Genomic DNA, 26,569 nt, shown 5'->3' with positions numbered 1-26,569 from the left:
TAATAAATAATAAGTACAAAAATAATACTAATTAAATAGTGCAATATACAACTAATATGCATCTTTGTTGCTACTGGACACTATCTTCTACGGTTCAACCAAACCTAAGTGATTAAACTAATTAATCAAGTTAATTGATTAATTATATTACTTTAATAAAACTAATTACCTAGATTAAATCACGTAAATTCATGTTACTATATTAAGTAAAGAATCTAATCACACTTACTAATAAAACTTATATAACCCAACTAAATCATTAATTTAAATACTCTAATTTACCAAAATAATATAATTAATCAAATGTACTTGAATGAATTTAACAATATACTGACGAAATGACTAATATACTTCTGAACGAACTAAGAAAAATCTAATTATAATTACTAATTAACTACGTAATTATATTACTTTAATAAAACTAATTACCTAGATTAAATCCCGTAAATTCATGTTACTATATTAAGTAAAGAATCTAATCACACTTACTAATAAAAATTATATAACCCAACTAAATCATTAATTTAAATACTCTAATTTACCAAAATAATATAATTAATCAAATGTACTTGAATGAATTTAACAATATACTGACGAAATGATTAATATACTTCTGAACGAACTAAGAAAAATCTAATTATAATTACTAATTAACTACGTAATCTAAAAACTTACCTTAAGGAAATTGAGCGCGGCTGCTGCTCGCGTTGATCCTCTCCGGCTGCCCCCTCTGCTCGAGCTGCTTCTCCTAGCGTTGCTTCGTTGCTACTCTCTTCTCTCCACTGCTGCTCTCTTTTCTTCTCCCTTCTCTCCTTTGCTGCTCTCTTCTCTTCTCCCTTCTCTCCTTTGCTGCTCTCTTCTCTTCTCCCTTCTCTCTTCTGCGAGCCAGGGCTTTTATTAAGCGTAAAAGCAGCATCCCACTGGCACGCACACACCGAAAGCATCGACAGGACGTGAAAGCGACATGATGTACTGAATTCGGCAACTGAGGTGCCGAATACGGCACTGTGGGCTGTATTCGGCACCTCAGTTGCCGAATACAACAGAGTACAGGGTGTATTCGGCAACTGAGGTGCCGAATACAGCCCACAGTGCCGTATTCGGCACCTCAGTTGCCGAATACGGTGTTTTCGGATTTTCAGTTTCCGAAAATCAAATTTCGGTATTTGAGATACCGAATACGAGTGCTAGATTTGCAAATACGTCGACATGTTGTCTATTTTCGCAAATACGGTCGCGTATGTTGTCTAAATTTCCAAATTTGCCGATTTCCGCGCATCACATGCGCCTCATTAGGATAAAAAAACCTGCATGATTCACAGGTGGTGGGGAAAAGGGGATTCTTTTCGTTTCCTTTGAGTACAAAACAGAAGCGCAAGCATCGAACAATTTGATTTCGCCTAAAGGCTAGAGGAAAGCCGGTGCTCTAGCTTCTAGTCTAGTTCACATAGGAGACTGTTAATTCTGCAGAGCAGAGGTCGTCCTCGTGCGCCGCTTTGTGAGCCGAGGTGCAAAGGGACTAGTAGTAAGACAATGTTGGATAGAGCTTTAATTTTTTTTAAGTAAGGTATTTATAGTTTTTAAAATTTGTGAAGCTGAGGTTAAGTGTACACTTAAGTATTTGAGTGGATCATCCTGTTTAAATTCTAAATTAAAAATATATATTTAAATTATTTTATATTCATTTACAAATATCAGATCTGAGACGAATGTGAGAGCGAGAGGTTATTCAACTTTTTGTGCAAACGAGCGGACAAAGAGAGAGGATTTGGTGGGGAGACACGGCTGCATGATCCGCCGTTCGTCGCAAGTTTGGTATCGTTAAATTAAGCTAGACGCCGCTAGTGATTGGTGACTTTCTGTTGTGCCACCCATGCGCGAGCTCTTCCGTCAAAGCAAGGATTTGTGGCTTTGACCTTACTTGGCTGCAGAAGCTCCTGCTGGTTAAACTAGCTAGTTAGTATAATGCACGTAGCTTACAATAGTGCAAGGCAATGATTGACTATTCTGATGGTGCTGTTGGATTGCAGTAATCATGTCGGGCAACGAGGTGATATGGCTACACAATGCCACGCCCACGCCTAAAAAACTTTCAAGTGATTTTTAATTTTAGATTGTTGCACAATGATTCGTATGCTAGTTTGGCACTTGTTAAAAATAGGGTTTAGTTTTATACCGCCACAATGCAACGTGGTAAAAAAAAAGGTGACACTAACGAAGTCATCACAAACAATATGAAACGTTGGTCAAGGAAAAAAAATGGAAAATAGAACGCGCCAGGTAGGGGTCGAACCTACGGCCTTCTGCTTAGGAAACAGACGCTCTATCCACTGAGCTACAGGCGCTCTCATGTACCATAATAAGAGGTGTTAAATATATACAATATTTGTCCCCACGAGCCATCCAATTCAGCCGGAGAATAATACCGATAGACATGGATTATTCTGTTTTCCCCTTTGAGAACACTGATTTATTCACCCTAGAACCTCACTACAGTGCTAACTTGCTTGTGGCATCAGATGGGCCTAATTGAGCGAAAAACCGTGTTAAGAAACGGATGTATACCTTCCAAACTAAGCATCGAATCAGATGCCGCAGCATCGGCTCTCTTATTTGCTCGATCCCCTTTGCTGCCCCAAAGCACCTTTCCAAGTGCCCCCAAATTAAGACCCGGGCGTTCTTATCCTCCTAATCCCCTTGGCATTCACTCGCACAGCATCCCGCTCCTCAGTAGTCGTCATTGCCGCGACGGAAGTGCCTCGTTCCGTCTCGGATTATTCCAGCCGCATGTTCTGCAATTATCGGCGATTCGATCCTTCTGGCCACCTAAAATTCAGACCTCGATGCTGTCCACTCGGTTCTGTCCCGCCTTTTCGAGGTGTTGATTCTGGGCTCAACACGTTGGCTAAGGGCCTCCTCTATGCTCCATACCAGTGAAGCAATGGCCCCTTCCCTAGCAGCATGTAGCATTCTAAATTTCTAGCAATGGAAATGGAGCTCAGATACTACTGAGAAAATAAACGAGAGGACATGGAGGAGTGCTTCTTTTTTTAGTATTCTTTTCATTTCTAGAGGGTTAGGAATAGAGCCCGTAGCAATGCAATGGTAGCTTTCCTTTGGTCTTGATAATTGATTAACGACTTTCTAACTTTCTTTCTACCAGTAGTGCAATTAGGAGAAGTTGATCCATCAGCCGGCAATGACTCCATCATTGCGGAGATTAGAGTAGTGACAGTGTGATGCTACCTGTGGTGCTTTTGAGACATGGTCATGGCTTATGATTCTGGGTAGGGCAGGATTGGTTTGGTGCCTTGGAGTCACAGCCGGATAAAGCTAAATAAGCCCGGAGCAAACGGCTGTGGAGGAATGAGTCGGACGAGTTGGTTAAAGGCTCCCAGAGCCTGAGCTCCATCCCAAAGCAGCATCATTGCTACCACTCCTCCATCAGTATCATTCACCGCTGATTCTTTTGTTTCTTTCTAAGCCAAGTGCTCCTACCCTACCCTCGCTCAAATAATCAAGGGCTCTTTTCACAGCTGATGGTTAGAGCAGCCAGCTTGTTCTAGTCATGGACCTCACCTGCCTCCTGCAAGGATAAAAGGCCCCAGTATCATATCCAAGGTTAACAGTGTTGTGTTGCTGATCCCATGACAACAATTCCCATGTACTTTGAGTATCCATATTCCATTCACAATCATTGACACGGCCTTAAACGCAGCATAGAAAATTTTCTATGCAGCCATCGTATGTATCACCTGTATCCAGATCAACGCAGCATTAGGATACAGAAGAACCACAGCGCAGCAAAAGAAGAGATATGACCAAATGACCAAACCTTGAGTTGTCTTGCAATGGATGTTCATCATAGCAGAGAACCTTGTGAATGTTTTCCTTTGCATGCAGTCAGTGTTCCTATTGGAATCACTCAGTTAACTGTTAACTGCCAGCTCCACTTCAGATCCTAAATACAACTGATCAGGAATATTAACGAACCATTCCAGCTCCATAATACATCAAATCAAGCATCCTGTAGATATAGCACTGTCCTGGGGACGTATCCGGTCTGCTGCAACAAACACACCGATTCCCCTGTCCTCCCCTCCAACTTCAACTGACGACCACCCTGCCCCTTTCACAACCCCTTTCCGCTTCATCACATGCCTTTCTTGCGCTGCCTCACGACATTGTCCCTTGCTGGCATAGAGGTTCGCCATTGCCACATGTGCACCTGCACCCCATGGCTCTGCCTCCATCGCCCTCTCTGCAGCTTTCTTGCCGGTTTCCTCATCCCCTCGAGCTGCACATGCCCTAAGCAAAGATGCCCAAACCACACCATCTCTTTCATCAGCAGCAATTCTTCCAATCAACTCCTCAGCCTCATGTATTCTACCAGCTTTGCCCAACAAATCCACCACGCAACCATAGTGCTCCTTTGCAGGCTCCATTCCATAGTTTTTGCTCATTGCACTGAGGTAGCTCAATCCAAGCTCAACTTTCCCAGTATGACAGCAAGCAGTAAGCACACCAATGAACGCAACGTGGTCCGGCTTTAGCCCGACACGGCACATTTCTTCAAACAGTTGAAGCGCCTCTTTGCTGTGTCCATGCTCGGCAAGCCCAACAATCATCGCAGTCCATGAAACCACATCATCTTTCGTGCGATGGGAAAATACAACAGCAGCATCTGACAAGCTACCACTCTTTCCATACATGTCAACGAGCGCACTCCTGACCATCGCATGGTGTTCAAGTCCAGCAGCGAAAGCAAGGGCGTGTAGCTGGCGTCCAGCATCCAATGCTGCAGCACTTGCACAGACGCTCAGGAGACTGGCAAGAGTAAACTCATTCGGACGAGGACAGCTGCCGTGATGCCGCATTTCTGCGAACAAGGCGAAAGCCTCCTCGGCAAAGCCTTCCTGTGCATAGCCTGATATAATAGCACTCCAAGAGACAACATCCTTGACAAAACTCTCCCGGAACACAGCATCAGCTGCTGAAAGACGGCCAGCACGCGCGTAGAGTTTGACAAGGGAATTCGCCACAGAGCGGGCATGAGCAAAACTTCTGTGCGCAGCTTGCGCATGCAACTGCTCTCCAAGACATACACTTGCAATATTTGCGCACGCAGCAATGACTGCAGAGAAAGTGTACTCATTGGGTGACGCAGAATTTGATGACTCATCACGAAGCATTCTGACAAACGCCTCGACGGCCTCTTCCGAGCGACCGGTCTGGACGTAGGAGGCGATCAGCGTCGTGCACGCCGCAACGTCGCGCGAGCCCATGCGGCTGACCGCAGCTACCGTACGGTCAACGTCGCCGCAGCGCGCGTACAGCGTCGCGAGCGTGTTGGCGACGTAGGGCGTGGCGTCGAGGCCGAGCTTGGCGCAGAGCGCGTGCACCTCGCGCCCGCGCGACAGCAGCCCGGTGTCGGCGCATGCCATGAGTGCGGCCGCGTAGGCGTGGGAGTCGCAGGCCACGCCGGAGGCCCGCATCTCGGCGAAGCGGCGGAGCGCGTCGTGACGCCGGCCGGCCCGAGCCAGCGAGGCGACGAGCGTGGTCCACGAGACCACGTTCTTGCACGGCATTTCATCGAACACCTTGAGAGCCAGGCCGAGGCGACCAGCCTTGGCGTACGCGTCTGCAAGCGCCGTGGAGACGAAGACGGAGGAGACGGCTGACGAGCGGATAGCGAAGGCGTGCAGCGCCGCGGCGTGCGGGAAGAGCCCAGCGTCGGCGGCCGCGGCCGCGGCGCACGCCTTGAACGCGAGGCTGAGGACGAACGGGTCGGCGGCAGCCAGCCGCGGGGAGGAGGCCCGGAGGCGGGCGAAGAGCGCCATCGCGCCGGGGAAGTCGCCTGCCGCGGCATGGCCCGCGAGCACGGTGGCGTAGGCGACCTCGTCGCGGTGCGGCATTGCGTCGAACACGCTATGCGCGTCGGCGAGCCGGCCCGAGCGTACCAGGCGCCTCATCCTGGCGTTGAGGTCGCGGTCGCGCATGAGAAGCGGCGGCGGGTCGGGGTCGGTCCATAGGGACCGACCGAGACGTACGAGGCGGATGGGTTTTAGGCGGGGAGGGGAGGCCGCCGCGACCATTCAGATCGGTGTCGCCGAGGAGCGTAGCAACGGAGTCCGAGGAGGCAGAGGTTCAGCTCGCGAGCCGGCTATGGCTACTGGATGGAGTCGAGCGCCGGCGCGGTGGATGCGGCCGTCGAGGCAGCGGGGTGGGAAGTAGCTAGTGGGCTGGTGAGTTTGAATTTTTTGTTGGTGTGTGTGGTGGACTGGGCTTCGTGTGTACGTTGGGCTGGTGATTTTTTTTTCTGGGCTCACATCTCAGCATGCTCCTTCCACTCCTTTTCCTCCTAAGCCATTGCAATTTTGAAAAATCCCATGAATATGTTAATGATGTTAATGACATATGGGTCCATGGTCCACATATCAGTGAAACATTTTGGAATTGCAAAAATTTACAATAGCAAATAAAGGATTACTCATGTGTCGCAAGGATGTCATACTCTGGAGATGAAAAAAAGAGAAGGAAGAAAACTTGAAGGGCTCCCAAGTGCGTCGAGGAGGTACCCTAGCCATGGTAGATCCGTCCCTACCTGCTGCTACTCATGTGTCTGGAGATGCCGCATCCCACGCACTGAAGCCGGGTTGTTTATGCTTGGTGTAATTCCTTTTCCTGCTAAATGTAGTTCAAGATCCCGACTCTAATATAATCACTAACACGGGCCGTTATGGGCCTCCATTATCATAATTAATGGAATTCATGCGGTGTATCCCTCCCCTCTGACAGTTAAAAGATATGATGTTTTAGTTTGCAGTTCATGTGAACCCATAAAAAAAATAGCTATATCATGTGACAAAAGTGTGAAATCGATTAAATTGTCACGACAGGTATTCTTGAAAAGAACAATAATTACATGCAAATTTTTTAGTTAAGCAATGAAGAGATAAAATCTTAGCAGGTCACAGACATCTATAGAATAATACTTTACTAGTACTTTATAAATAAATACTTTACTAGCTGTCCATAAATAAATATAGCTAACTCCCAACAGAGACACAACAACCATGTCCACAATTATCTAGCAAAGTTCCATAGTAAATTAGTAATGACTAGAACAAATTAAACCCCTACCCCCCCCCCCCCCCCCCACACACACACAAAAATCATGCACGGACAGACTTCACAGCTAGAGGAGGGCCCACTGCACACGTGGCCATTGGCAGTATGCTGCTGTTGTCCACAGGGCCTGTGGACCAGTGGAGCTCATGCTGACTCTGCAAGGCTCCATTGCTGTCCACCTTGTCTTGAGGATCATCATTAACCAGTAAGCTATCAACGAATGATTCCATAGAGAATTCATCAGCAGGAAACGCCACATTATCGTCACCCTGCTTGGTAGCAATAGCAACATCATCATCATCCTCAGCTAATCTCTCGGCGAACTGTCCGTCAGCTGATGAACCATGGCCTGTGCCTGTCTGTGCAAACACACCGCCATCGCCATGCCCCTGCTGCTCGTAATATTGAGCACCGATATTCTCTTGCTGGTAGAGCTGATACCCACCATACGGTCCATACTCAATGTTGCTGCTGTCTTGTGTGATATCGCTCGAGAAGACATCAAGATTTTGGCCCAGGTGCTGCCCTGTGTGAAGACGCTGGTCCGGTGCTCCAAACCCATCGTAATTCTCACATTGTTGGTAGACCTGGTACTGAACGTTCTCAACGTTGCCGTCCGGTGAGATGAACGGACTCCCGGTGAAACTCCGTGGCTGCTGCCACTGGTTCCAGAGCGCGGGATGGTTCTGCATGAGGATCTGGGCCATGTCGCTGCACTGGAAGCTGCGCGCGAGTGCGTGTCCTGCATGCATCGGCGTATAAACTCCAAGCTGAGGGATTCCATCTGGGTGAGGGTATCCCTGCAGTGGCACGGCGGGGGGGATCGTCTGATGGAACCCCAACGACGGCTGTTCTTGCTGCAGCATCTGGTGAGCTTGCTCGGGCAGCGTCAATGGCGGCTCGGCGGGTACATTATTATGAAGTGTCATCTCTTGCTGCTGCTGCTGCTGCGCTCTTTCAGCTTGCGTTGAAGCCGCCATGTTCTTTCTCTTCGAGGTCTTCCGGGGCACACGGGGTGTTTTCTCTTGCTTCTGCTGTTGCTGCGCTCCTTCCGCTTGCGTTGAAGCCTCCTTCTTTCTCTTTGTCGTCTTGGCGGTCTCCATGTTGGTGGTTTTCCTCTTGGGCTTGCTGCTTCCGCTGGCTTCGCCGGCGCTGTCCTCTGTCTCCGAGTGCTGCTTCCTCTGTATCGAGCACAGGGAATACTGCCCTATCTGCATGCACGTCATGGAAAGCAATCAAGCATTAACAACGTAGGGACAGACTAGAAAGCAAGATTGAATCCGGCAGTCAATCGACACCAGGCAGGTTAAGAGATTGAATCGCGTGTGGCTTCAAATTGTTGTCGGAAATATGACCTATTTGTCAAACTTATCAATTTGTCATAAGCGCCGCATCCAATCCAAAATAGATGTCATCTGAAATGTGTGTAAAGAAAATTTTTAAACTTTATAACCACTATACACTAAAAATTAAATTTATAATATGAGATTAATATCATTAGATTCATCACATAATAAAGTACTTTTGTGTCATCTTGAACCAGGCAGGTTAAAAGGTTTGCTACGGCACAAAAATATGTGAACCTTAAAGTAGTTAATATTAGGGTGGTGCAAATTTGTGGTAACCTACAAAATCGATATAAACTATTCTGCCTCACTTACTATTCAAGCATATAAGTACATCTAATAATCGATTTGATTTATTTTTTAGTGTGGTACAGATTTGCTCCCACGTAATATTAACTACTCTGCTTTAAGATTCGTGATTGTTTCAAAGTGGTATAATGAGAAAACTCTATAATACATACTCTTCCTCTGTTCTCAACCAGCAGTTATTTTAGAAAGCATGGGGTCAATCTTTAAAAACTTTGACAGCTAATTATAAAGGTTATGCTACATAAAAAAATTATTAGTACATTTTTGATGACTTTCAATAACTTTTACTCACTCCAATCACAAATACTTGACTTTATGGACAACAATACAGTCTTCAAAATGTAGTTTTGACGTACGTTCAGGAAAACAGTGGTCAAAGCTATGTTTTAAAGACCATGTCTTATTCAAAATGATATGTATTTATAATCGGAGGAAGTAATTCCCAAATCATGTAATCGATTTCCAAAGTACAAGTGAAAGATGAATAAGGAAGTGCTTCAAAGAAGTGCACTGGACACTGACGTCCACATATAGATCCGAATTCGTAAACAAAAGAACAAAATTGGACCGAATGTTCCCTTACGGGGTGTCCCCCGTGACATTCGCCGTCCGTACTGATACCAAGATCTCTGACGTAATTGTTTAACAGGAAATCTGTACACTAAAGAATTGAATCTACAGCGAACGTTCTATCTCCAAGCAAATCACAAAACTAATTAATCTAGCTATTTGCCGGATATGGAATATGGATGTAGGAGATATCGTCTTACGGTATATATAATTAAAAGCCTCAATTGTACCTCGGAGTGCTCTTTGGAGACGTACTCGTGCATGGTCCACTTGCCGTCCTCATCAGCATCGCTGGAGTGGTAGATGAGGACCCTCTTGGTCCCAATGACCACCTTGTCGTCCTTGCCTTTCCTGCGGATGTTCATCACGCTCCCCGTCGCCTTCCATGTCGCGTTGACGCCCGGCACCCGCACCTTCCGGTTCGGCTCCTTCTCCTTGTTCGACGACGACGGCTCCCTCGCCGTGAAGAAGTACCACTTGTGCTCCCCGTAGCCTTTGTACGCCTCTGCATGCATGACACACAGTAAATTTGCAAAAAAACATGCAGGCAGTGCATGTTACAGTACGTAGTGACGACATCAATTAGACGACTAATTAGATTACTACCTCAGATTAATCAGTACATGTTTCTTTCTTTCATTGGACATCGATCTATTCAATCAGTAACGACAACACTAATGAAGAGATTGATCTAGCTAGCTAATACTACGTACGTACGTACGTACGCATAGAGAAGAAGGGTATGCTAGAGCTTACCGACGAGTCTTCCGGGCTGCCATTCGAGTATGATGACCTCGTTCACGACGTCGAGAGGCGGCTTCCGGCCCTCGATCTTGCAGCGGAGGTAGACGTCGATGAGCTCCTCCTTCGTCGGCACGAAGCGGAAGCCCGGAGGGAACTGGAGCTGCCGGACGAGCTCATGCTTCTTCACTACCACCTCCATCGAACCTGCTTGCTGAGAATCCATCAGCACGTAGATTGATTACACCAAAAAAAAAAAAGGAAAGAAGGTAATAGGAATCTGATGAGCTAACATATATAGTAGACAGGTAGTTAACCGTGCCAAGCTAGGTTAGAAGAGTTGTAGCCTGTAACGGTGTAACCATGAACAGTATGTCGTCGGTAATTGGTCTGCGATGAGGTAGCATGGAAACAATTGCAATGTAATAACCGGTAACACTACTATTGCTTCGCAAACAAGAGTTGTATTCCACTTCCAGTTTTAGCTTCTAGAAGATGGGTTGAGGATAAGTACTCGATCGGCAACACACAGATCAAACGCGGACCTATGACATGCATGGTATAATACATATATATTACAGATGTACACCCACTAATATTTTTTGAAAAATCATAATTTATAAATATAATACATATATTTGCAATTTTCTTTTGAGCAAGACTAGAGCCACGACGTCGAGACCTTCAGCTCTCCAAGCCTAGCGAACAAAAGCATCCAAGTGCTCTCGTCTTGTTATTTCATACATATATATTCTATGAGAACATAACCATATTATAGAACCTATCATCAGTCTAAAAAACGAAAAAATGTCAACTTTTTTGAGGCGGAACATTAGGATTCCATTAATTAATGTGAATGGCCAAATTGCCGGCCACCACACTTGTTACAGAAACTGGGAAACGACCGATATGATCCAAATCTCCGACTAGAGCTCACTCCTGGCATCAGTTGCCAACACATATGCAATTGCATTAGTACATTCTCTTGGGTAGAAATAAAACCTATAAGAACTCAAAGATAAAAGATATCTAAGCGAAAAAGAGATTAAAATCATTATATACGCCAATAATGCATGCAATGACTAACCTATGTTATAAGTTTAGGATATGGCCTTATGAGGGTCCAAGATATCTCGAGATGTTAGTCTAGCCTAAACAACATATTAATTATTTTTCTCGTTATGTCATGATTTTTTAGGAAAATAGAAATCTGGAGCTGTAATGGATATATTTTGGGAATTTTTTAAAAGATAGAATGTTTTGTACATCTATTCTTATAATGTGCGTCGACCACTGACACGGCTGAAGGTGTATGACTGTACGCTCGTGAGCCATAAAAGCCAACTACTAAGTTGAACGCACGGGATAACTCGCGGTTTCATCGGCAGGTCGCCCGAGCGCTACAAAGTAAAAAAATGCAATCTCGGATCGAGTTTTACGTTGTAGCGAGTTGACTATGCACGCACGCGCTCTGTTCAAAATTCAGAAGAACTGGCCAGGCCATGCCTGCTTTTGCGGTCCTGCTGGTATACGCCTGCCTTTGTTGTCCTGGTATTGCACCAGAGCGTCATCCGTCGACACTCCCAAGGCATCAATTAATCAGGGCCTTTCGTGGGAATTTCACAACCTGGGCCAGTCCAAAGAAAGCGCACGAAATTGCTTCAAGTTCATTACTAATGTTTCCAACAAAGTACATAAGAATGTTTTTTTCTTTTCGAAAGGAAGTACATAAGAATGTTCATAAATCACATTTTCCAAAGAAAAACTGAAAAAATGGGAGAAGTATGAAGCAAGGTATGTTGTGTTTTCTTGAAATTTTAATATTCTTTTTCATGGGCTCATTTTGCTTTGACCGGCGGGCCTCTTTCTTCTATTTGGGCCGAGCCCTTTGGCTGGCTTGTGATCGGGGCAACTTAGGTCTTCTAGTGCTTATGGGATACCTGGAAGAGATGGCTCGGTGAGGAAGGGGGCTGGCGGCGGCTGGGCAGGGGTGGCGGACGGCGCAACTGCCTCCGCTTCCTTCGGGAACGGGGGCTGGAGGGCGCCGTGGCTGCGGCTGCTATTTGGGGCGCCGACCTCCTCTCCTCAGAATGGTTTTTTCCCCTCCATACTCTTGTTCTTTCTCACTGATTTTCTTCTTTGGTCCTGAGAATCATCTCCTGAGCACAATCCGAGTGGAGCTTGGGCTGTGTGTTGGTGATTTTTATACTGGAAGGAATCGGTGGGGGAGTTCTTTGTTTGGTGCTCTTTGGTGTTGCGATTGTCCAGGCTTGCCCGCACGCGCCGTCCGCGATGCGGTGAGGATTTGTACCTCCGTCTTCCACGTCGGCGTCAACGACGGCGAATTGGATTTCTGGGGCAGCGGCTTCCTCGCCGTGCTTATCCTCTGTGACTGATTCACTTGCATCACTCTCTCTGTGAGTTTTTCTCTCTGATCTGAACTGTTGAATGCTCATGTACCATGCTCTGTGATGATCCAATTTAATGAGATTAAATTAGGATGTTGAGTACAATAGATGTATTCTTGATGCTCTGATTAGTTCTAGACAGTGACTTGATTTTGAGTTTGTTTGTCAAGATTACTCTCTGTCTATCGATCTTGAATTACCATCATTTGTTGTCACTGTCTTGAGAGCTGCACTTGGGCAGGAACATTAAACTGTGATCTGTACTGTGATATGTGCTTTGGTGACCTTGCTTTAGTCCACAGCATACTATGGCATTATTTCTGTCACTTGTATGTTCCATGCGCCTATGGGTTGTGCTGTTGAGAGACCTTTTGGTTAAGTTACTGTCCTGTCATCAGTTTATTCTGGTACTGTTCTTTTGCCCAAGTGTATGCTATTTTCAGAGCTCAGTAGATCAAGAATACTATCTAGGTGTGATCTCATGTTCTAATTTAATTGGTGAAATGTTGATTAGATCAGTTATGGTACAAATCTTTAAAGATTTGAGGCCACCTGATAATAATGATCTGAGAGCCATTTCAATAATACATCAAGTTCAGTTCAGATTCAGATACATATTTATTATGTTCTGTTATTTCATTATGACAGTCATTGTTACTATATTCATGTATTTGTTATGTGGTTCATTCTACTCTTATTATATGTCATCTGGAATATGTATATATATGTTCCTTATATCGCAAATATTACAACAAGGTAAGGGGTAAAAAATTGACTATTTCATCTGAAGTATACAGATCCAACAACGCCCCGGACGATCTCCTCCACCATGAAGAATTTGGGTTCGAATGGGAGATGCACCTCCTCTCTCCCAGATGGAGCAGTTCCAGAGAACCCTATATCGTGGAGCCTGCTCATTGGGTCTGATTTTTTTTATCCTAACGATGTGCTTCCCCTCACCCCAGCCTAGCGTCAAGCTGTGATTGAACATCTCCAAGCTCTTGACGCTCACAGCCGAGCTCAGCACCACGCTGCTCGCTTTGATGGCAGCTCTACTATGAATGTTATGGCGCTGGCTTCGAGGGCGCTACCCAGCCATGAGTCTACTCAGCTGGAACTGCCTAATGTCTTCAGTACACATGCCCATGTAATCTTCATATCTGAAACCCATAATTCTACGTCTTCAACACATACCTATTTAATCTTCATATCTGAAACACATAATTCTACGTCTTCAACACATGCCCATGTAATATTCATATCTGAAACCCACAATTATAGAATCACGGCTGCTCAACTTACCAATCATTTTTCTGTGCGTGATAGTTTTGTAGTTCAGGCGATCGGCCTCTGGGGTGATCTATGGGTCATGTTGCAGGACGACATGGATGTCCAAATGGTCACCTCCACTAGTCATTATGTCTTAGCTAATATTGTACAAATTTCTGCTAATGTTAGTTTCGAGCTAGTCTGTATATATGGAGACCCCATCACTTTGTGCACTAGTTCCATCTGGCAGGATGTTCACTCTTTTGCTGCACAAAGTCCACTTTAACCCACCTTTTGCATGGGGGATCTGAACAGTATCATGAATGTGAATGAAAAATGGGGTCCTGGTGCTACTAGTTTATCTCTCATCTGACATTTTTTGTATGCTTGTCAAACAATGTGGTTTCATTGATTTGGGTTACAGTGGGCCGAATTACACATGGAGTAATAAAAGATTTGCTACTAGCCCTACTTTTGAGCGTTTCGATCGTTGTTTAGCAAATGACAAATGGCCACAGATCTTCCCCAACATTGCTGTTTATCACCTCCCAATGCTTCACAGTGACCACTGCCCAATCCTAGCGATCTCAGACTCCAAGATACAAAAACCCAGAAGGCGTTTCCGGTTTGAAAATTGGTGGTTGATGGAACCAGACTACAATGATACAGCTAGAGTAGTCTGGCTACAATCCCAATCCAAGCCCTTTGTACCGGACGCTTGGGAGTGGATCAAGCTTGATGTCCATGCGCTTGATCATCACCGACTTCTACCGCGCAGGTACTTTACCAAAGCCTAACAACACAGATATTGTTCTTATACCAAAGAAACCCCAACCTACCCTAGTAAGCTTGATCTCACACCGCACTCCCTGTGCAGTCGTTTTGGCGTTACGAAACTTTCAATGGGAAAATTTTACTCCCATCTCTGTTACGTGTCTTTGATTTCAATACAATCCTGATTCCTCAAAAAAAAAAAAAGCGTATACAGTACAATAGATCCCCTGGCTATGTATATTTCATGTAATTTCAATCCTATACCACCTATCAAACCTCTCAGATCAGCATAGCTTAGAAATTTTTTTGTCACTTAACACAAAACTGGTGCTTAAAAACTCGCTTCCTTTTCTTCAGCAGATATAATCATATTACCTACAAGACCTCCTGTGCAGAACTAAACGTATAATATTGACACGAGATGTGCAGGACTGTTTCGAGCATTTCTCGCACCAATTCACATCTTTGCCCCTCTGGAGATCAAGATGTCTCCGTATGGTTCCAGCTGAGTAACCTTGATGTAATCAAAAGTTGCTAAAACTGCAGAACAAATATTCCTCAGTAAATAATATGTTCCATTCTAGCAACACAATTAAATGGAGTACTATCATAAACATCTGATCCGCCAGTGTCTAAGATTTCAAGCAAACTCTGTGTTCCTCAGTTATCCGTCCTAGGATCGGATTGTACGAAATTTATTCTATTCTTTAACACCTTGGGTATGTGAATATTTACTGTCATACAGAGAAAACATTTAAGAAACCACTACGATAATAAATTCAAGAAGGCTTGCCAAATTTCCTACCAACAAAAGGAAAGCATGCATGCACAGCGTCCGAAGTGTAAGCTGAACTAATTACAGAAACAAGGAATAATCAGTAAGCCAAAAAAGGTAGCGCAATCAGTAAGACCATTGCTTTCTTATTTACTCTAGTAACCACACTATTTCTTATCTGGTATTTTTTTCTAGAATACGTATGAGAGCTATGTATCTTTGTATTAGGAAGAAATAGTTTTGGTCGAGGACCATTACAACGCGAGACACACTAACTCGAGTTACATTAGATGATTATACACTAAAGGACCATTATCTGGTATTAGCAATGTAGAACAATGCATACCAGTCATTTGATAGAATAGTCCGGCAGCCTTGGCTGTGTTCATCCCATAAGCTAGCTGACTTAGTGATTCAGATTGAGGGGCACCTGGAGTATCGAAATGTAGTTTGAGGTGCCTTCATGAATTTTAATCAAGCATTAGATAATGTATGTGCATTTGTTGTACTTCATGGAACAAACTAAAGCTATCCGGGCAGTAGCAGCAATCTGTTCAGGATACTTACGATTGGATTGATTGTGTGACCTTGTCGATAGGATTGGAACGCTTCTCATATGGGGTTTGAGTAGGTTCAGTTTCCTCCAGAAGGTCTGAAACAAAGTTTAACAGTTCAATTCTATGTTGGTTGAGCAAACAGTTTCACATGTTTATATATAACAGAGTGAATAAATGACAGAGATGCAATCAACCAGGAGTTGGCCCAATATCTGAAAGCCTTCTCATCTTGAAGTCTCTCACTTCTTGCTGCAGTGGAAACTCTTCCTCAACTGGATCAAGATTCCCCAAACTTCTTCCAGATGAATGCTGCCTCCTCTTGAACCTGTTCAATAACCCTCATACGGTTACACTAAGAAACTAAGACACTGAAGGACCATATGGAGCTAACATCAATGACCCGCCATTTTCCTTTTTGCCTGATACTTAATCAAGGAGGCTCTATACTCTACAGTTTCTACACTAACGAGTATAATTCAAAAGGGGGTTCCACTGTAATGATGAAAGCATCTTTAGATGGCCCAGTTCTTTTCAGTATAAATAGGTCACATAATCATAGTTCAGAGCACTAATAAAGGCCACACGTTGCTATTAGTCCAACAGTCACCTTCCACTTCCAGATGGCAATTGTACTTCTGGATCCAATGGTATAAATCCTCGTCCAGAGCCACCGGAGCTTGAGGCAGACCTGCGACTTAGCCCTGCTGAAGGATCAATGTCATCCACTGTCTAGAGAAGCACGAGTTAAACTTATTATTTTTCTAGAGAAGCACGAGTTAAACTTATTATTTTTCTACTTACCAGGACTTCCAGGAGTAACACTATGGTCACTGTGCAGAGCATCATAAGCTCTTTCATACTCTGCATTCACGTTTCCTCTGAGTTTTTCAATGCCATCTGCGAAGTCCATTGGGTCAGCTCCCATTTCCCTCTCATATTCTCCTTCAGGCTGCAAATTCAACCACTCATCAGGACAAAAATGCTATGATAATGATGATCGGCTCCTTAGGCAATGGTGGTAATTTTTTCAAAAAAATAAAAGATATTGTAATAACCTGAGGTGGCGAGTTTCTCGGCTGTTGTTTTTGTGATGATGAAGGTTGCCCTCCTTTAAGAAAGTACGAAACAGTGAAAGTTTTTAAGTTAGTTAAGCATGTTCGAATTGCCCAATTTTTCGAGTCAAGAAAGGTGACACAGAATTACAAATTATGCAGTGACCTGAAGATGAAGCTTTTGCAGACTTGACTTCAGTACATTCCATCCAGAGCTGCACAAGCGGCTTAGGATAATAAAATTCTGAGAGTGACTTGTCTGAATAAGATATTAGAGAAACCGGGGGCATGTCCATGAGGTCACTTATCTTGGTTGACCGAATAAGGTTAAAATTCTGCAAGTATTACTCACATAAACATAAACATCATTTTCTGTTAGTTCAATGCATCAGTACAGAAGTCTCCAGGAAAACGTGTTATTCAAAGCAAACATACACTGTTAACTTTACGCCTTTTGGAGACGAGGCTTGATGCGTCCTTCAGCCATGTTTGATATATGTTTCCTGGGATCATTATCTGGTTGTTATCCATAATGACTTGGGGGAGTTTCCTGCGTACTTTCTTCTTTGATGGTTTAGGTGGTTGCTGCCGCTGTGTCAGGAAAAGTGCTAGCTCAGGTAAACAAGAACAAACTACACAATTTACAACCTAGACGTAATCACTCTTGATACATCATACTTACCTTCATATTCTGTTCCTCTTGCTCCTCTAACGAACCCCCTGCAGAAGAACTGTCAGTAATTGAACAAGATACTTCCAATATGGCATATACACAATGTAGTCAAATCATGTCCAGCAGTACAAGTTCCATTATATCAGGTAACTAGCCAACTGAAGAAGAAATTTTCGCAAAGGTGAAAGAGAGAGACTAAATGCAAGTTTTTTCTTTTGTAAAGTAGAAAGGGTTAAAATAAGATATAGGTTTAATTTCAGGAATATAATTGTGGTTAGTAATTACTAGCGCATCAACCTGTGCGATTGCACAGGCTAGAAATTTAGCATACAACTGAATTTTAGATATCTATGTTAATAATAATTGTATGCTAAGATACATCAGCTATTTATATTTAAATATTAGAATATAAAATATAAATGTAATTTTTATTCATAATATTGAAATCATATTTATTATTTGTGAATAGATCTAATTTATAATTTTCATTTTATGTGTTATGCAAATTGATTTTTATTTGTTTCTTGATTTTTTGAAATTATTATTATTTTTAATATTGTCACCGTATCTCATATTATTTTTTTGAGATACATTATAAATTCTTTGATATTACTTTTATGTGATAATCCGTAATATGTTTGCGTTCTGTTGTTTTAATTTTGTAATATCTGATTACACGTATATTTAATTGGTATATTTTAATTGATTTGGAAAAGTGTGTTTATTGCTAACGTAACTAAGTTGGAGTTTGCTAACGTAACCTTGTTGGACAAAGGATATTTATAAAAAAAAAAGGAAAGATCAGGAAGGAAGTAGTCTTAGAGTTGGACTCTGATTTGTTTTTTAATCTTTTGTTTCTTCTGGTTGTTGATCTATAGTTACAGTTAGTCAATCAATCAATTCGACGGTCGGATGTTTTGCTTTTTTATAAGAATTTCTAGGATTTTTCTAGGATTAATGTGAAGGCACCAAAAGGAGCCTCCAATTAGTAAATATAAGATTGGTAAGGCAAATACACAAGTCTTATTACATTGCCAAAAAAAAGATATATGATACAGAATTTTGCGGACTCAGTAATTGCAATCAAGAGTGCACTACCTAGCTACTTAATCCAAAACATAGAGTTCTGCTGTAGTCACTTGAGTATGTACAAAGGCAATGAAAGATAATGAGTGAAGATAATCTTTTAGCTATTTGATTAAACGGAATATTTCCCAGAATATCCTAAGAGAGTGTGCAAAGGGTCATTAGCTGTGAGGAACAAACAGTAAAAAAAAGTGCATTACGGAATATTTCCCAGAATATCCTAAGAGAGTGTGCAAAGGGTCATTAGCTGTGAGGAACAAACAGTAAAAAAAAGTCAATGCACTGGAACGATTTTGGATGCAAGTTCCCCTTCATTGAAGTAACGTCTTGATGACACGAAAATCAGTCTGTTGGCATCAAAACCGAAAAACCTTCTAATTTTACAAAACTACTGCCTTAACTTCATAAAGCACCATACAGGAAATCATGTGCTTGATTTAACCTTGTTGAGGTTCCTCTTGAAGAGGGGATGGGGCAGCATAATACTGTTCTTGTTGCTGAGGAGGGTCTTCCTGATTAGGTGGTGGTGAGGGAACCAGCGTACTTGGAACCTGTGGGTGTTCATCAGGAGTGATATTGACCGTGGTGTCATCATCTGCTATGTCAAATCTGGAGGCAAGGCACCGTTGCACAATGAATATTTGTACTGGACACGAAATAAGAAAAAAGAAGCATACAACCACAATGATAGAAGATGGTAAATTAAAATAAGTATGTAACTTTTCTTTACCTCTCAAAACGATTGAACACATCAGTTTCTGCAAGCCCAGACTCATAATTATCGACCAGGGTGATATTCACTGCATCAGCTGAGAAAAATATCCTAGAGTTAGAAAATACTATCCCTTAAGCAAACAGAAAGAGTTTCAGAAGGCCAGAAAGACAAACCTTGGTGATGACGCTCGGCACGGGAGAAGTCATCATCGTCTAGGTTGACATCAACATACTGTTCATCCAAATCCTCCAATCGCTGAACAGGTATGATGGAGAGTGGAAACAATCAGGCCAAAGTCGGGAAACAGAAAAATATAAGCTCATTCACGTGGTGATAATTGTAAATGAGCACCGTATCGTATGCATAGAATGGGTTTTCCAAATTACACAGGTGACAAGGATTACCATTCCCCGAAACCTGGCAGTATCAGCCTCTGAGAAAACCATGGGCTGTTCCACCTCCATATCCATAACGTTCTCTGGGAGTGTTACTGCTTCATACCTGCACGAAGTTCCACTGTCAGAAAAGCATGCCATATTACTTTCTTACTCTTAGCACTGAACAATCTTCTCTGTCACACGTTCATACTCATTCCATGCTATTTACAGGAGGGAAGAAACTGAGAAGGCTCTTTGGTCATGAAAAAGCTATTAACAACGAGGTCAATTGATTCATAGAATTTGTAACAAGGAAAGGCATTACGTCAATTTCCCGATGGAAAATATTACGTCAGCTCTAGAATAAAATTCCAAGGGAAATAGCATAGCCATAACGGGTTGGAGAGGCAATGGTCCTGCCAAAAGAATTTAATCAGGATAGTAGATGTTTATTTCCAGTTCTCGAGACGGAAGCCACTCAGAAGATAACATTACTTCTCAAGCACAATATTGTTAAGCCAGCCCATTGCTAAAATCATTTAGCCAGTAAATGAGCACGCTAAAGAAAATGCAAAAGGATTCCAGTGACAGACGCACACAATTGGAAGGAGAGACCACTTTGCACCTTGGAGTTGATTAAAACTGACCGGTACATCAAAATCTGCTTCATGCAAATGCCTTTGCATCCAATTCTCATGTCCCAAAATTGAAAAATGAAAAGGCAATTGACACAAGCTTTCAAGCAGAATTGAGATTGGCAAGCCTTCAATGCATTTGAATAAATGCAGGGACAGATAATGCCAGCCCAAGACCCTTGTACCTGCAGCTAGAACACACATGCCAGACAGTCCCCCTGAAACCCAAATATGCAGTGCCAGGATAGAATTTGAGCAAACAATCGGACGATTGGGCTAGGCAACAGAAGATCATTTGTAGTTGTACGTCAGACACTGGATGGAATTGCGTTCAGCAAGCACAAGAGACAAGTGAGTAAGAGATGGCGGGCTCCCATGGCAATCCCAGACTCCCAGTTCCATTTCCCACACTATGACACTACACTACACACACTGCAGCACATACCAATTCAACCCAAGCACACTGACAACATATCAACCTCCTAAAAACTCCCATGAACATCGATCGCAGCCAACTTGCAACAGCCGCCGATCTTAACAATCAGATGAACATAGCACTGCGTAAAATCACCATTTCCGGACGGCTGGGAAACAACACCAACTCTCCTCGGCAACACGATCACCAGCATGCGCGTGCGCTCAAGCTCCCTCAAATGGAAAGGCACGAAACCTCAACCCCAATACGTAATCATCTAGAAGCTTCTAGAAAGGCATGGAGACTGAGACCGCACTTACTTGGCTTGGGCTTTACCCTTGGGGAGGACGGTGGGGTCCACGGCCGGCTTGACCCGCCATGCCTCATTGATCTCAATCTGCACGAGAGTTTAGCACAAGCATAACTCGAACCGAATTTGCAAGGATAATCAAATGGATCGAGCAACCAGGAAGCAGGAAAAAAATTGGGCAAAACCTGAACTAATTCTTACCAGGAACCGAGATACATCATCTACGAGAAAGGAACACACGATTAATTTGCGATGACCAAAACACAACCAATTCAAAAAATTATCAGCGATTAGAGAGGAAACAACTAACCATAGAGAAGCTTCACCTTCCTCTCGTACACGATCACCACGCCACCTGCTCACGCAGCTCAACAGAGCGCCTAAAAACCCACCCGAAAAATGCGATGAAAGATTTGGGGGACACCAGCAGAATCTGACTCACCCATGAGGATTCCGGAGAGCCTCAGAGCCATGGGCACCGACGGGTTCAAAATCTCCTCGCTAAACGAAAAGCACATGCAGAAACAAAAATCACCACAACAAAAAACCTCAAACCGGACGGAATCCAAATCGTTGGGGGCCAATTCGCTCACCAGATTTTGATGATGTCGAGCTTGTAGAGCCGCTTGCGGTTGATCTTGGCGTGGAGCGTCGCCGCCATCCTGCGAGGGAAACAAACGGAATCATCGACCTGATCGATGCAACCAAGCGCAACTAGTCATACAAGCATATAACCAAACGCATTGCGACGCGTAGGAATTGAACGAAACGAGCGCAACTAGTGCCGCGACGAGGCGATTGAGACGCGCGAGGAGGGGAGCGAGCAGGCGCACCATATCTGGCCGAGCGGCGCCTTCCGCGCGAGGAGCTGGTGCGAGTAGAACATTCTCGATCGCGCGCGCTGAGAGAGAGAGAGAGAGAGAGGAGGAGGAGGAGGAGGAGAGAGGCGAAGTGGGAGTGGGGGTTTTGGTGATGGACGTGGTGGGGGGCTTTGGGAGGAGAGGCGGCCCTCTCGCTTGCTTGTGAGGGAGGAATGGAGCCGGATCGGCTAGGGCAGGGGCGCAAATTGCTCAAGTTACTTACTGATATTTTTTTATTTAACTATTAGGATCCGACTACATGATCGGCTAGAGCAGGGGTGCAAACAAGAAGCACCACTTCGTATCCATAAATAACAAGCAAATCATCATAACACCATAAGCAAATTTGAATAAATATTATATTATGATCAAAAGCTTTGTTTGACCGATTTATTTCTTGTTTTCAAGCAAAACCAGTATAATATGGGGGCATAAAAAGATGTGCAAAATCATATACGAGAGCAAAAATTATCATAAGCAAAATTAGTAGAAACTACAGGTAAATATATGTATATTTGCAAGTAAATTCGTGCAAGCAATATAAGCAACTTGAAAGCAAATTTTGTACAACGGTATCTGGAATGAACACGAACAATCTATTTGTTCTTCCCTTATTCAAAGTATGTAAAAGCAATTTTGTTAAAAACATGTAAGCAAATCAATATGAATACAAAAGGCAATTTAGTAACCATGTCAAGGCAAAAATCAAATTGAAAAGCAATTTGATGTATATTTCTCGGTAAATCTAAAGCAATATATAGACAAATTATTACAAAATGCAAAACCAAATTGGTAGAGCAGAGAAGGAGAGATGGTGATCTCACCCCAACTCATCTGGCGAGGAGGGGTCGTGACTGTTGTGATGAGAAAGAAGGAGCGGGTGTGAGGGAGAGGCCGGTGGGGGGAGGGGAGAAGCTACCCATCGACAGGTGGGGAGGGAGTGGCCATCGGTAGGCGCGAAGACTTGGCCTCTTCAGCATGCTCCCAACCGATCTCATCTCAGCAAATCTGGTGGGTGGTTGCTTAGATCCAACAAGGAGTCGTGGTCGTTATGGTAGGGGATGTGTAAAGGGTGCGGGTGTGAGGGAGAGACTAGTGGGGGGAGGGGAGAATCTGCTCACTGGCGAGTGGGGTGGGAGTGGCTGTCGGTAGGCGCAAAGGCTCAGCCTCTGCCTTAGTGTGCTTCCAATCGATGTCGCGCTAGCAGATCCAGCGGATGGTTGCTCAAACTCGGCGAGGAGGGGTCATGGTCGCTATGACAAGGGAGAGGGGAGTGCGCAGGTGTAAAGGAGAGGACAACGAGGGAGGGGAGAAACTGCCCACCAGTGGGTGAGGAGGGAGTGGCCGTCGGCAGGAGCAAAGGAGAGGACGGAAATGACGAGGAAGAGAGAGAAGGTGCGAGTGAAGAGAGATATGTGGGTGGTGGGGAAATAAAAAAAAAGATACGCTATAGGATACGTTTGTTTTACGTATGCATGTTCGAAATTTAGTTTTTACCTAATTAATAATATTATTTTTTAAAATTAGGTAAAATTTTAAAAACCAGTATAATTAATTAAATTAAAGAGGATCATGATACCTTATGTTCCCCGATTTGCACCACTGGCGGATGGCAAGATGGTTCACGCGTGTGGGGGCAGAATTGGTAACCTACCGTGTGTTCCACCCCTCGTGGGCCGCTCATCCCCCTAACTCCGTTTTCTCTTGGGCTCTTCGTGATGGGCCAACCGAGCGAGGTTTTTGCATCATTGAGTTGGGCCGCGTGAAGATTGGAGGCCGACAACAGCCCAAGGACGATGGCCCATGCATGATTCGAATTGCTGTTGCTTGTGACTTGGTCTTGTGCAGCGAGTTTTTTTTTTATATTTTCTAACATAAATATTTATTGAAATACACTCTGAATGAAAAAATTTACGACAAGCCAAGGTTATATGGTGCAGCGGTAGGCTTGTGTGTTCGTGTAAAGCCTGTACGGGCATGTCTGTCTCAGAGTCAGATCCTCTGTTTAGGTAGATGCCCTTTTGCACACGATGATTATACAGGAAGTTTTGACAGCAACGGAGAAACACTCCACGGCACTGATTGGTAAAGAGAAATCCAACATTGCTACTGCTACACCTGTAGGGTGCAGTGCCCGTACAGCACAGCAGATAAGCCTCGGGAGTCGGGTACGCTGCACCCTGCCGCCCTTTCCATGTGCGCGTTCCAGGCTTCCAGCAGCCGAGCAATAAGCAAACGCCCTCGAATGAAGTGACGCAAAGTGTGGCGGCGCCCGGCCCACACTACTGCACATGTGAGCTGGAAAATTACTCGTTCTGTTGATAAATGATAGCCGTATTTTTTATAAAAATCATATTATATATATTTCAACTAAGATTTAATCAAATTATATAAATATATATATAAACTATACAATTAAATTCACAGTTCAAAATAATTTCATATTTTATAAATTTTATAGCTATAAATGATAAATTATATAAAAACCTTTGTCAGCATCTAACTTTCCAGACCAAACTAAAAAATACATCTACTATTTTCTTAAAAAGGAGTAAGAAATTTGATAATGGGGCAGGTGGACAAACAGCTAGGAGCCCTGAGGCCAGCATGTCCGTGTGTTCGTTCGGCTTGGACTGTAATGCCCGTCGCCTTCGCCTGGAACTCTCGTTTTCTAGGATGCTGTGTGTGTTTGCGACTCGTGGGTCACAATTTGTGGAGTGTGATGGCTCTGGTTCGTAGTTTCGTACCGATACGGCCAGGTCGCGGTTCTCGTACAGGGACAACGCTCTGAATGACCACTGAAAGCCCAGCACCAAACACATTACTAGTGCTCAAGATGCCCCTTGTTTGTTAACGAAGAGCTAACTTGCATGCTGCTTCTTCATGTGGTAAAGTTAGCTACGAGCATTTTGTTACTTCCCTCATAGCTGCAGTGGCTTCTCAAGGATTCAATGCCCCAAAAATAATCAAGCTTGACACGTGCAGTTTGTTCCCTGGATCCGGGAAAAGGAATGCTTCCATTTCCTAAATTCTTTTTACTACACGAGATCAGCTGCTGCAGAGTGAACAGTGCAGACTGCAGAGTGGAACACGGGTAGGCGTGTGACGAGGTGTGAAGTTATCATACCTATCCGCAATAAACCCGGACAGATCTACTCCATACGAAGCATAAATAATATCATATTTTCCATAAAAATCTTAAAATACTACTTATTCGACATACCTATGTACAATAAAACTATATAATTATTTTAATTAATAATGTGCTAGATCAACAACAGCACAACGTAATATAACAAACATCTAACATTCCTCAGAAATCAGAAATATATAAAAAAGCTGATAAGACGAAGGAGGTAGAGATCGGCCCACTACGGCACGTCCGGACAAGCGGTTAGATCGGCCGCTACTCGCCGGGCGCCACGAGGTCCCGCGCGTGGCAAGAACCAAAGGTCATCGGCGCACGACAGCCAGGCCCACGGGGCCCGCCTCGTACAGTCGGCACGCCGTGCTGCCTGCGCCGCGCGCGAGCTCCACCGTCGGTTCCCGGTGATGTGTCCGCTCTACCATGCCCATGCTCGCCCCGCGGAGGAAACGGACGGGGCCTCTTGCATCTTGCTTTCAGCCGACGCGAATGTACCGCTTGCTCTTGATTGGTGAAGGTATCTCCTCACCAAACAAAAAGATGGCAAAGCCAGTTTGGGGACTAACTACGATCACAGTTTAGATTGGTCCCTTCAAATTCAGAGCAAGCAAAAAAGAAGGGTGCGGATTATTCGTGGGATTTCTAAATAGTGTATCAAGAGAGATTTTTGTTTAGGGCACGCAGTACTCGCGATACATATATCGTGAGTCTTTGAATTTCAAATAAGCATAATGATATCATTTTTGAAATTCAAATGAGCATAATGATATCATTCCAATTACACACTCTATTAAAAAACCTAATCCCACGATTCGAGAACATAACTATACGTTCTAATCTTTACATTACATACGGTAATAAGAAAATATGCACAAATCAAATTCAACAAAATGGTACATTTAAAGGGACAAGCCAAAAGTCACTTCTTACTTCCTTTCCGTTTAGGATTTTTTCGGCCAACCGGAAGTGTGTATTGCAACACACCGGTACACATTTGTCATAATATTCACCGCTTTTTGTATGTGTGCATGAATTGTAGTATAACCGGGAAAAAAGGTATCATAGGATTGGAAAAAAAGTTATTTACGTTGTGTGCCAATACACGTTCATCTCACAAAGCTTGATCTTACGCCACATGTAACATCACAACTAGACAATCTGAGCTGTAAATCGTAGAAACAGACAGAAAACCGAGTATCGACAACAGGATGCGAATATACAATGGTTAGTTTTGAATTCTTGCTTAATTTATTTTTTTCTTAATTTAATTAGATTGAAGTTAATCTTTAGTCTTTTTAGTTTTAGATCGACCTAATAACTTTAATAAATATATTCCTAATTTAACCATCACCGTGCGCGTCACACCGGATGATCAAACGGTGAGGGAGAGAAGCCGTGAGAGCGAAGGGGACGGTGCTCCT

The 26,569-nt window shown here is 43.7% G+C and overlaps 3 protein-coding genes and 1 non-coding gene across 6 annotated transcripts; all 4 read right to left on the bottom strand.

Annotated features, from left to right (window-relative positions):
• Nucleotides 1–2,272: 2,272 nt before the first annotated feature.
• On the bottom strand, nt 2,273–2,345 carry TRNAR-CCU (transfer RNA arginine (anticodon CCU)). Its single transcript has one exon. It is a non-coding gene; the product is annotated as a tRNA-Arg (tRNA).
• A 44-nt stretch (nt 2,346–2,389) lies between these two features.
• LOC133885394 (putative pentatricopeptide repeat-containing protein At3g47840) lies at nt 2,390–6,348 on the bottom strand. Its single transcript, XM_062325105.1, has 2 exons — nt 3,836–6,348; nt 2,390–3,755 (listed from the first exon to the last, which is right to left on the bottom strand). Exon 1 carries the CDS (start codon nt 6,093–6,095, stop codon nt 4,014–4,016), a length of 2,082 nt encoding a protein of 693 aa, XP_062181089.1. The 5' UTR covers nt 6,096–6,348; the 3' UTR covers nt 2,390–3,755; nt 3,836–4,013.
• An 827-nt stretch (nt 6,349–7,175) lies between these two features.
• LOC133884190 (uncharacterized) lies at nt 7,176–10,299 on the bottom strand. The gene is made up of 3 exons (XM_062323536.1): nt 10,113–10,299; nt 9,587–9,861; nt 7,176–8,342 (listed from the first exon to the last, which is right to left on the bottom strand). Exons 1-3 carry the CDS (start codon nt 10,297–10,299, stop codon nt 7,176–7,178), a joined length of 1,629 nt encoding a protein of 542 aa, XP_062179520.1.
• Nucleotides 10,300–14,599: 4,300 nt separating this feature from the next.
• Nucleotides 14,600–22,076, bottom strand: LOC133883960 (sister chromatid cohesion 1 protein 1-like). Of its 3 annotated transcripts, none has more exons than XM_062323371.1 (20): nt 21,977–22,076; nt 21,737–21,805; nt 21,586–21,644; nt 21,454–21,498; nt 21,345–21,364; nt 21,154–21,230; nt 19,811–19,907; nt 19,580–19,661; nt 19,422–19,500; nt 19,134–19,300; nt 17,615–17,652; nt 17,368–17,523; nt 17,099–17,267; nt 16,936–16,988; nt 16,682–16,829; nt 16,488–16,584; nt 16,075–16,205; nt 15,891–15,975; nt 15,670–15,782; nt 14,604–15,088 (listed from the first exon to the last, which is right to left on the bottom strand). In XM_062323371.1, exons 1-20 carry the CDS (start codon nt 22,027–22,029, stop codon nt 15,006–15,008), a joined length of 1,821 nt encoding a protein of 606 aa, XP_062179355.1. In that variant the 5' UTR covers nt 22,030–22,076; the 3' UTR covers nt 14,604–15,005. The 3 variants fall into 3 exon arrangements, with proteins under 3 accessions (XP_062179357.1, XP_062179355.1, XP_062179356.1); XM_062323372.1 differs by having other exon boundaries at nt 16,488–16,581; XM_062323373.1 differs by lacking the exon at nt 15,670–15,782 and having other exon boundaries at nt 14,600–15,088.
• Between the last annotated feature and the right edge of the window lie 4,493 nt (nt 22,077–26,569).

This window comes from Phragmites australis, chromosome 11, assembly GCF_958298935.1.
Source record: "Phragmites australis chromosome 11, lpPhrAust1.1, whole genome shotgun sequence".
NCBI classification, from domain to species: Eukaryota; Viridiplantae; Streptophyta; class Magnoliopsida; order Poales; family Poaceae; genus Phragmites; species Phragmites australis.
This window is presented reverse-complemented; position numbering and strand designations above follow the sequence as displayed.

Coding starts and splice junctions, on each gene's coding strand:
- LOC133885394 (XM_062325105.1), bottom strand. CDS start 6,095: ATGGTCGCGGCGGCCTCCCCTCCCCGCCTAAAACCCATCCGCCTCGTA.
- LOC133884190 (XM_062323536.1), bottom strand. CDS start 10,299: ATGGAGGTGGTAGTGAAGAAGCATGAGCTCGTCCGGCAGCTCCAGTTC. Junction 9,862..10,112: donor GCAGCCCGGAAGACTCGTCG/GTAAGCTCTAGC, acceptor TCATGCATGCAG/AGGCGTACAAAGGCTACGGG. Junction 8,343..9,586: donor TCTCCAAAGAGCACTCCGAG/GTACAATTGAGG, acceptor ACGTGCATGCAG/ATAGGGCAGTATTCCCTGTG.
- LOC133883960 (XM_062323371.1), bottom strand. CDS start 22,029: ATGTTCTACTCGCACCAGCTCCTCGCGCGGAAGGCGCCGCTCGGCCAG. Junction 21,806..21,976: donor GCGCCGCTCGGCCAGATATG/GTGCGCCTGCTC, acceptor TTTCCCTCGCAG/GATGGCGGCGACGCTCCACG. Junction 16,989..17,098: donor TGCAAAAGCTTCATCTTCAG/GTCACTGCATAA, acceptor ACTTTCTTAAAG/GAGGGCAACCTTCATCATCA.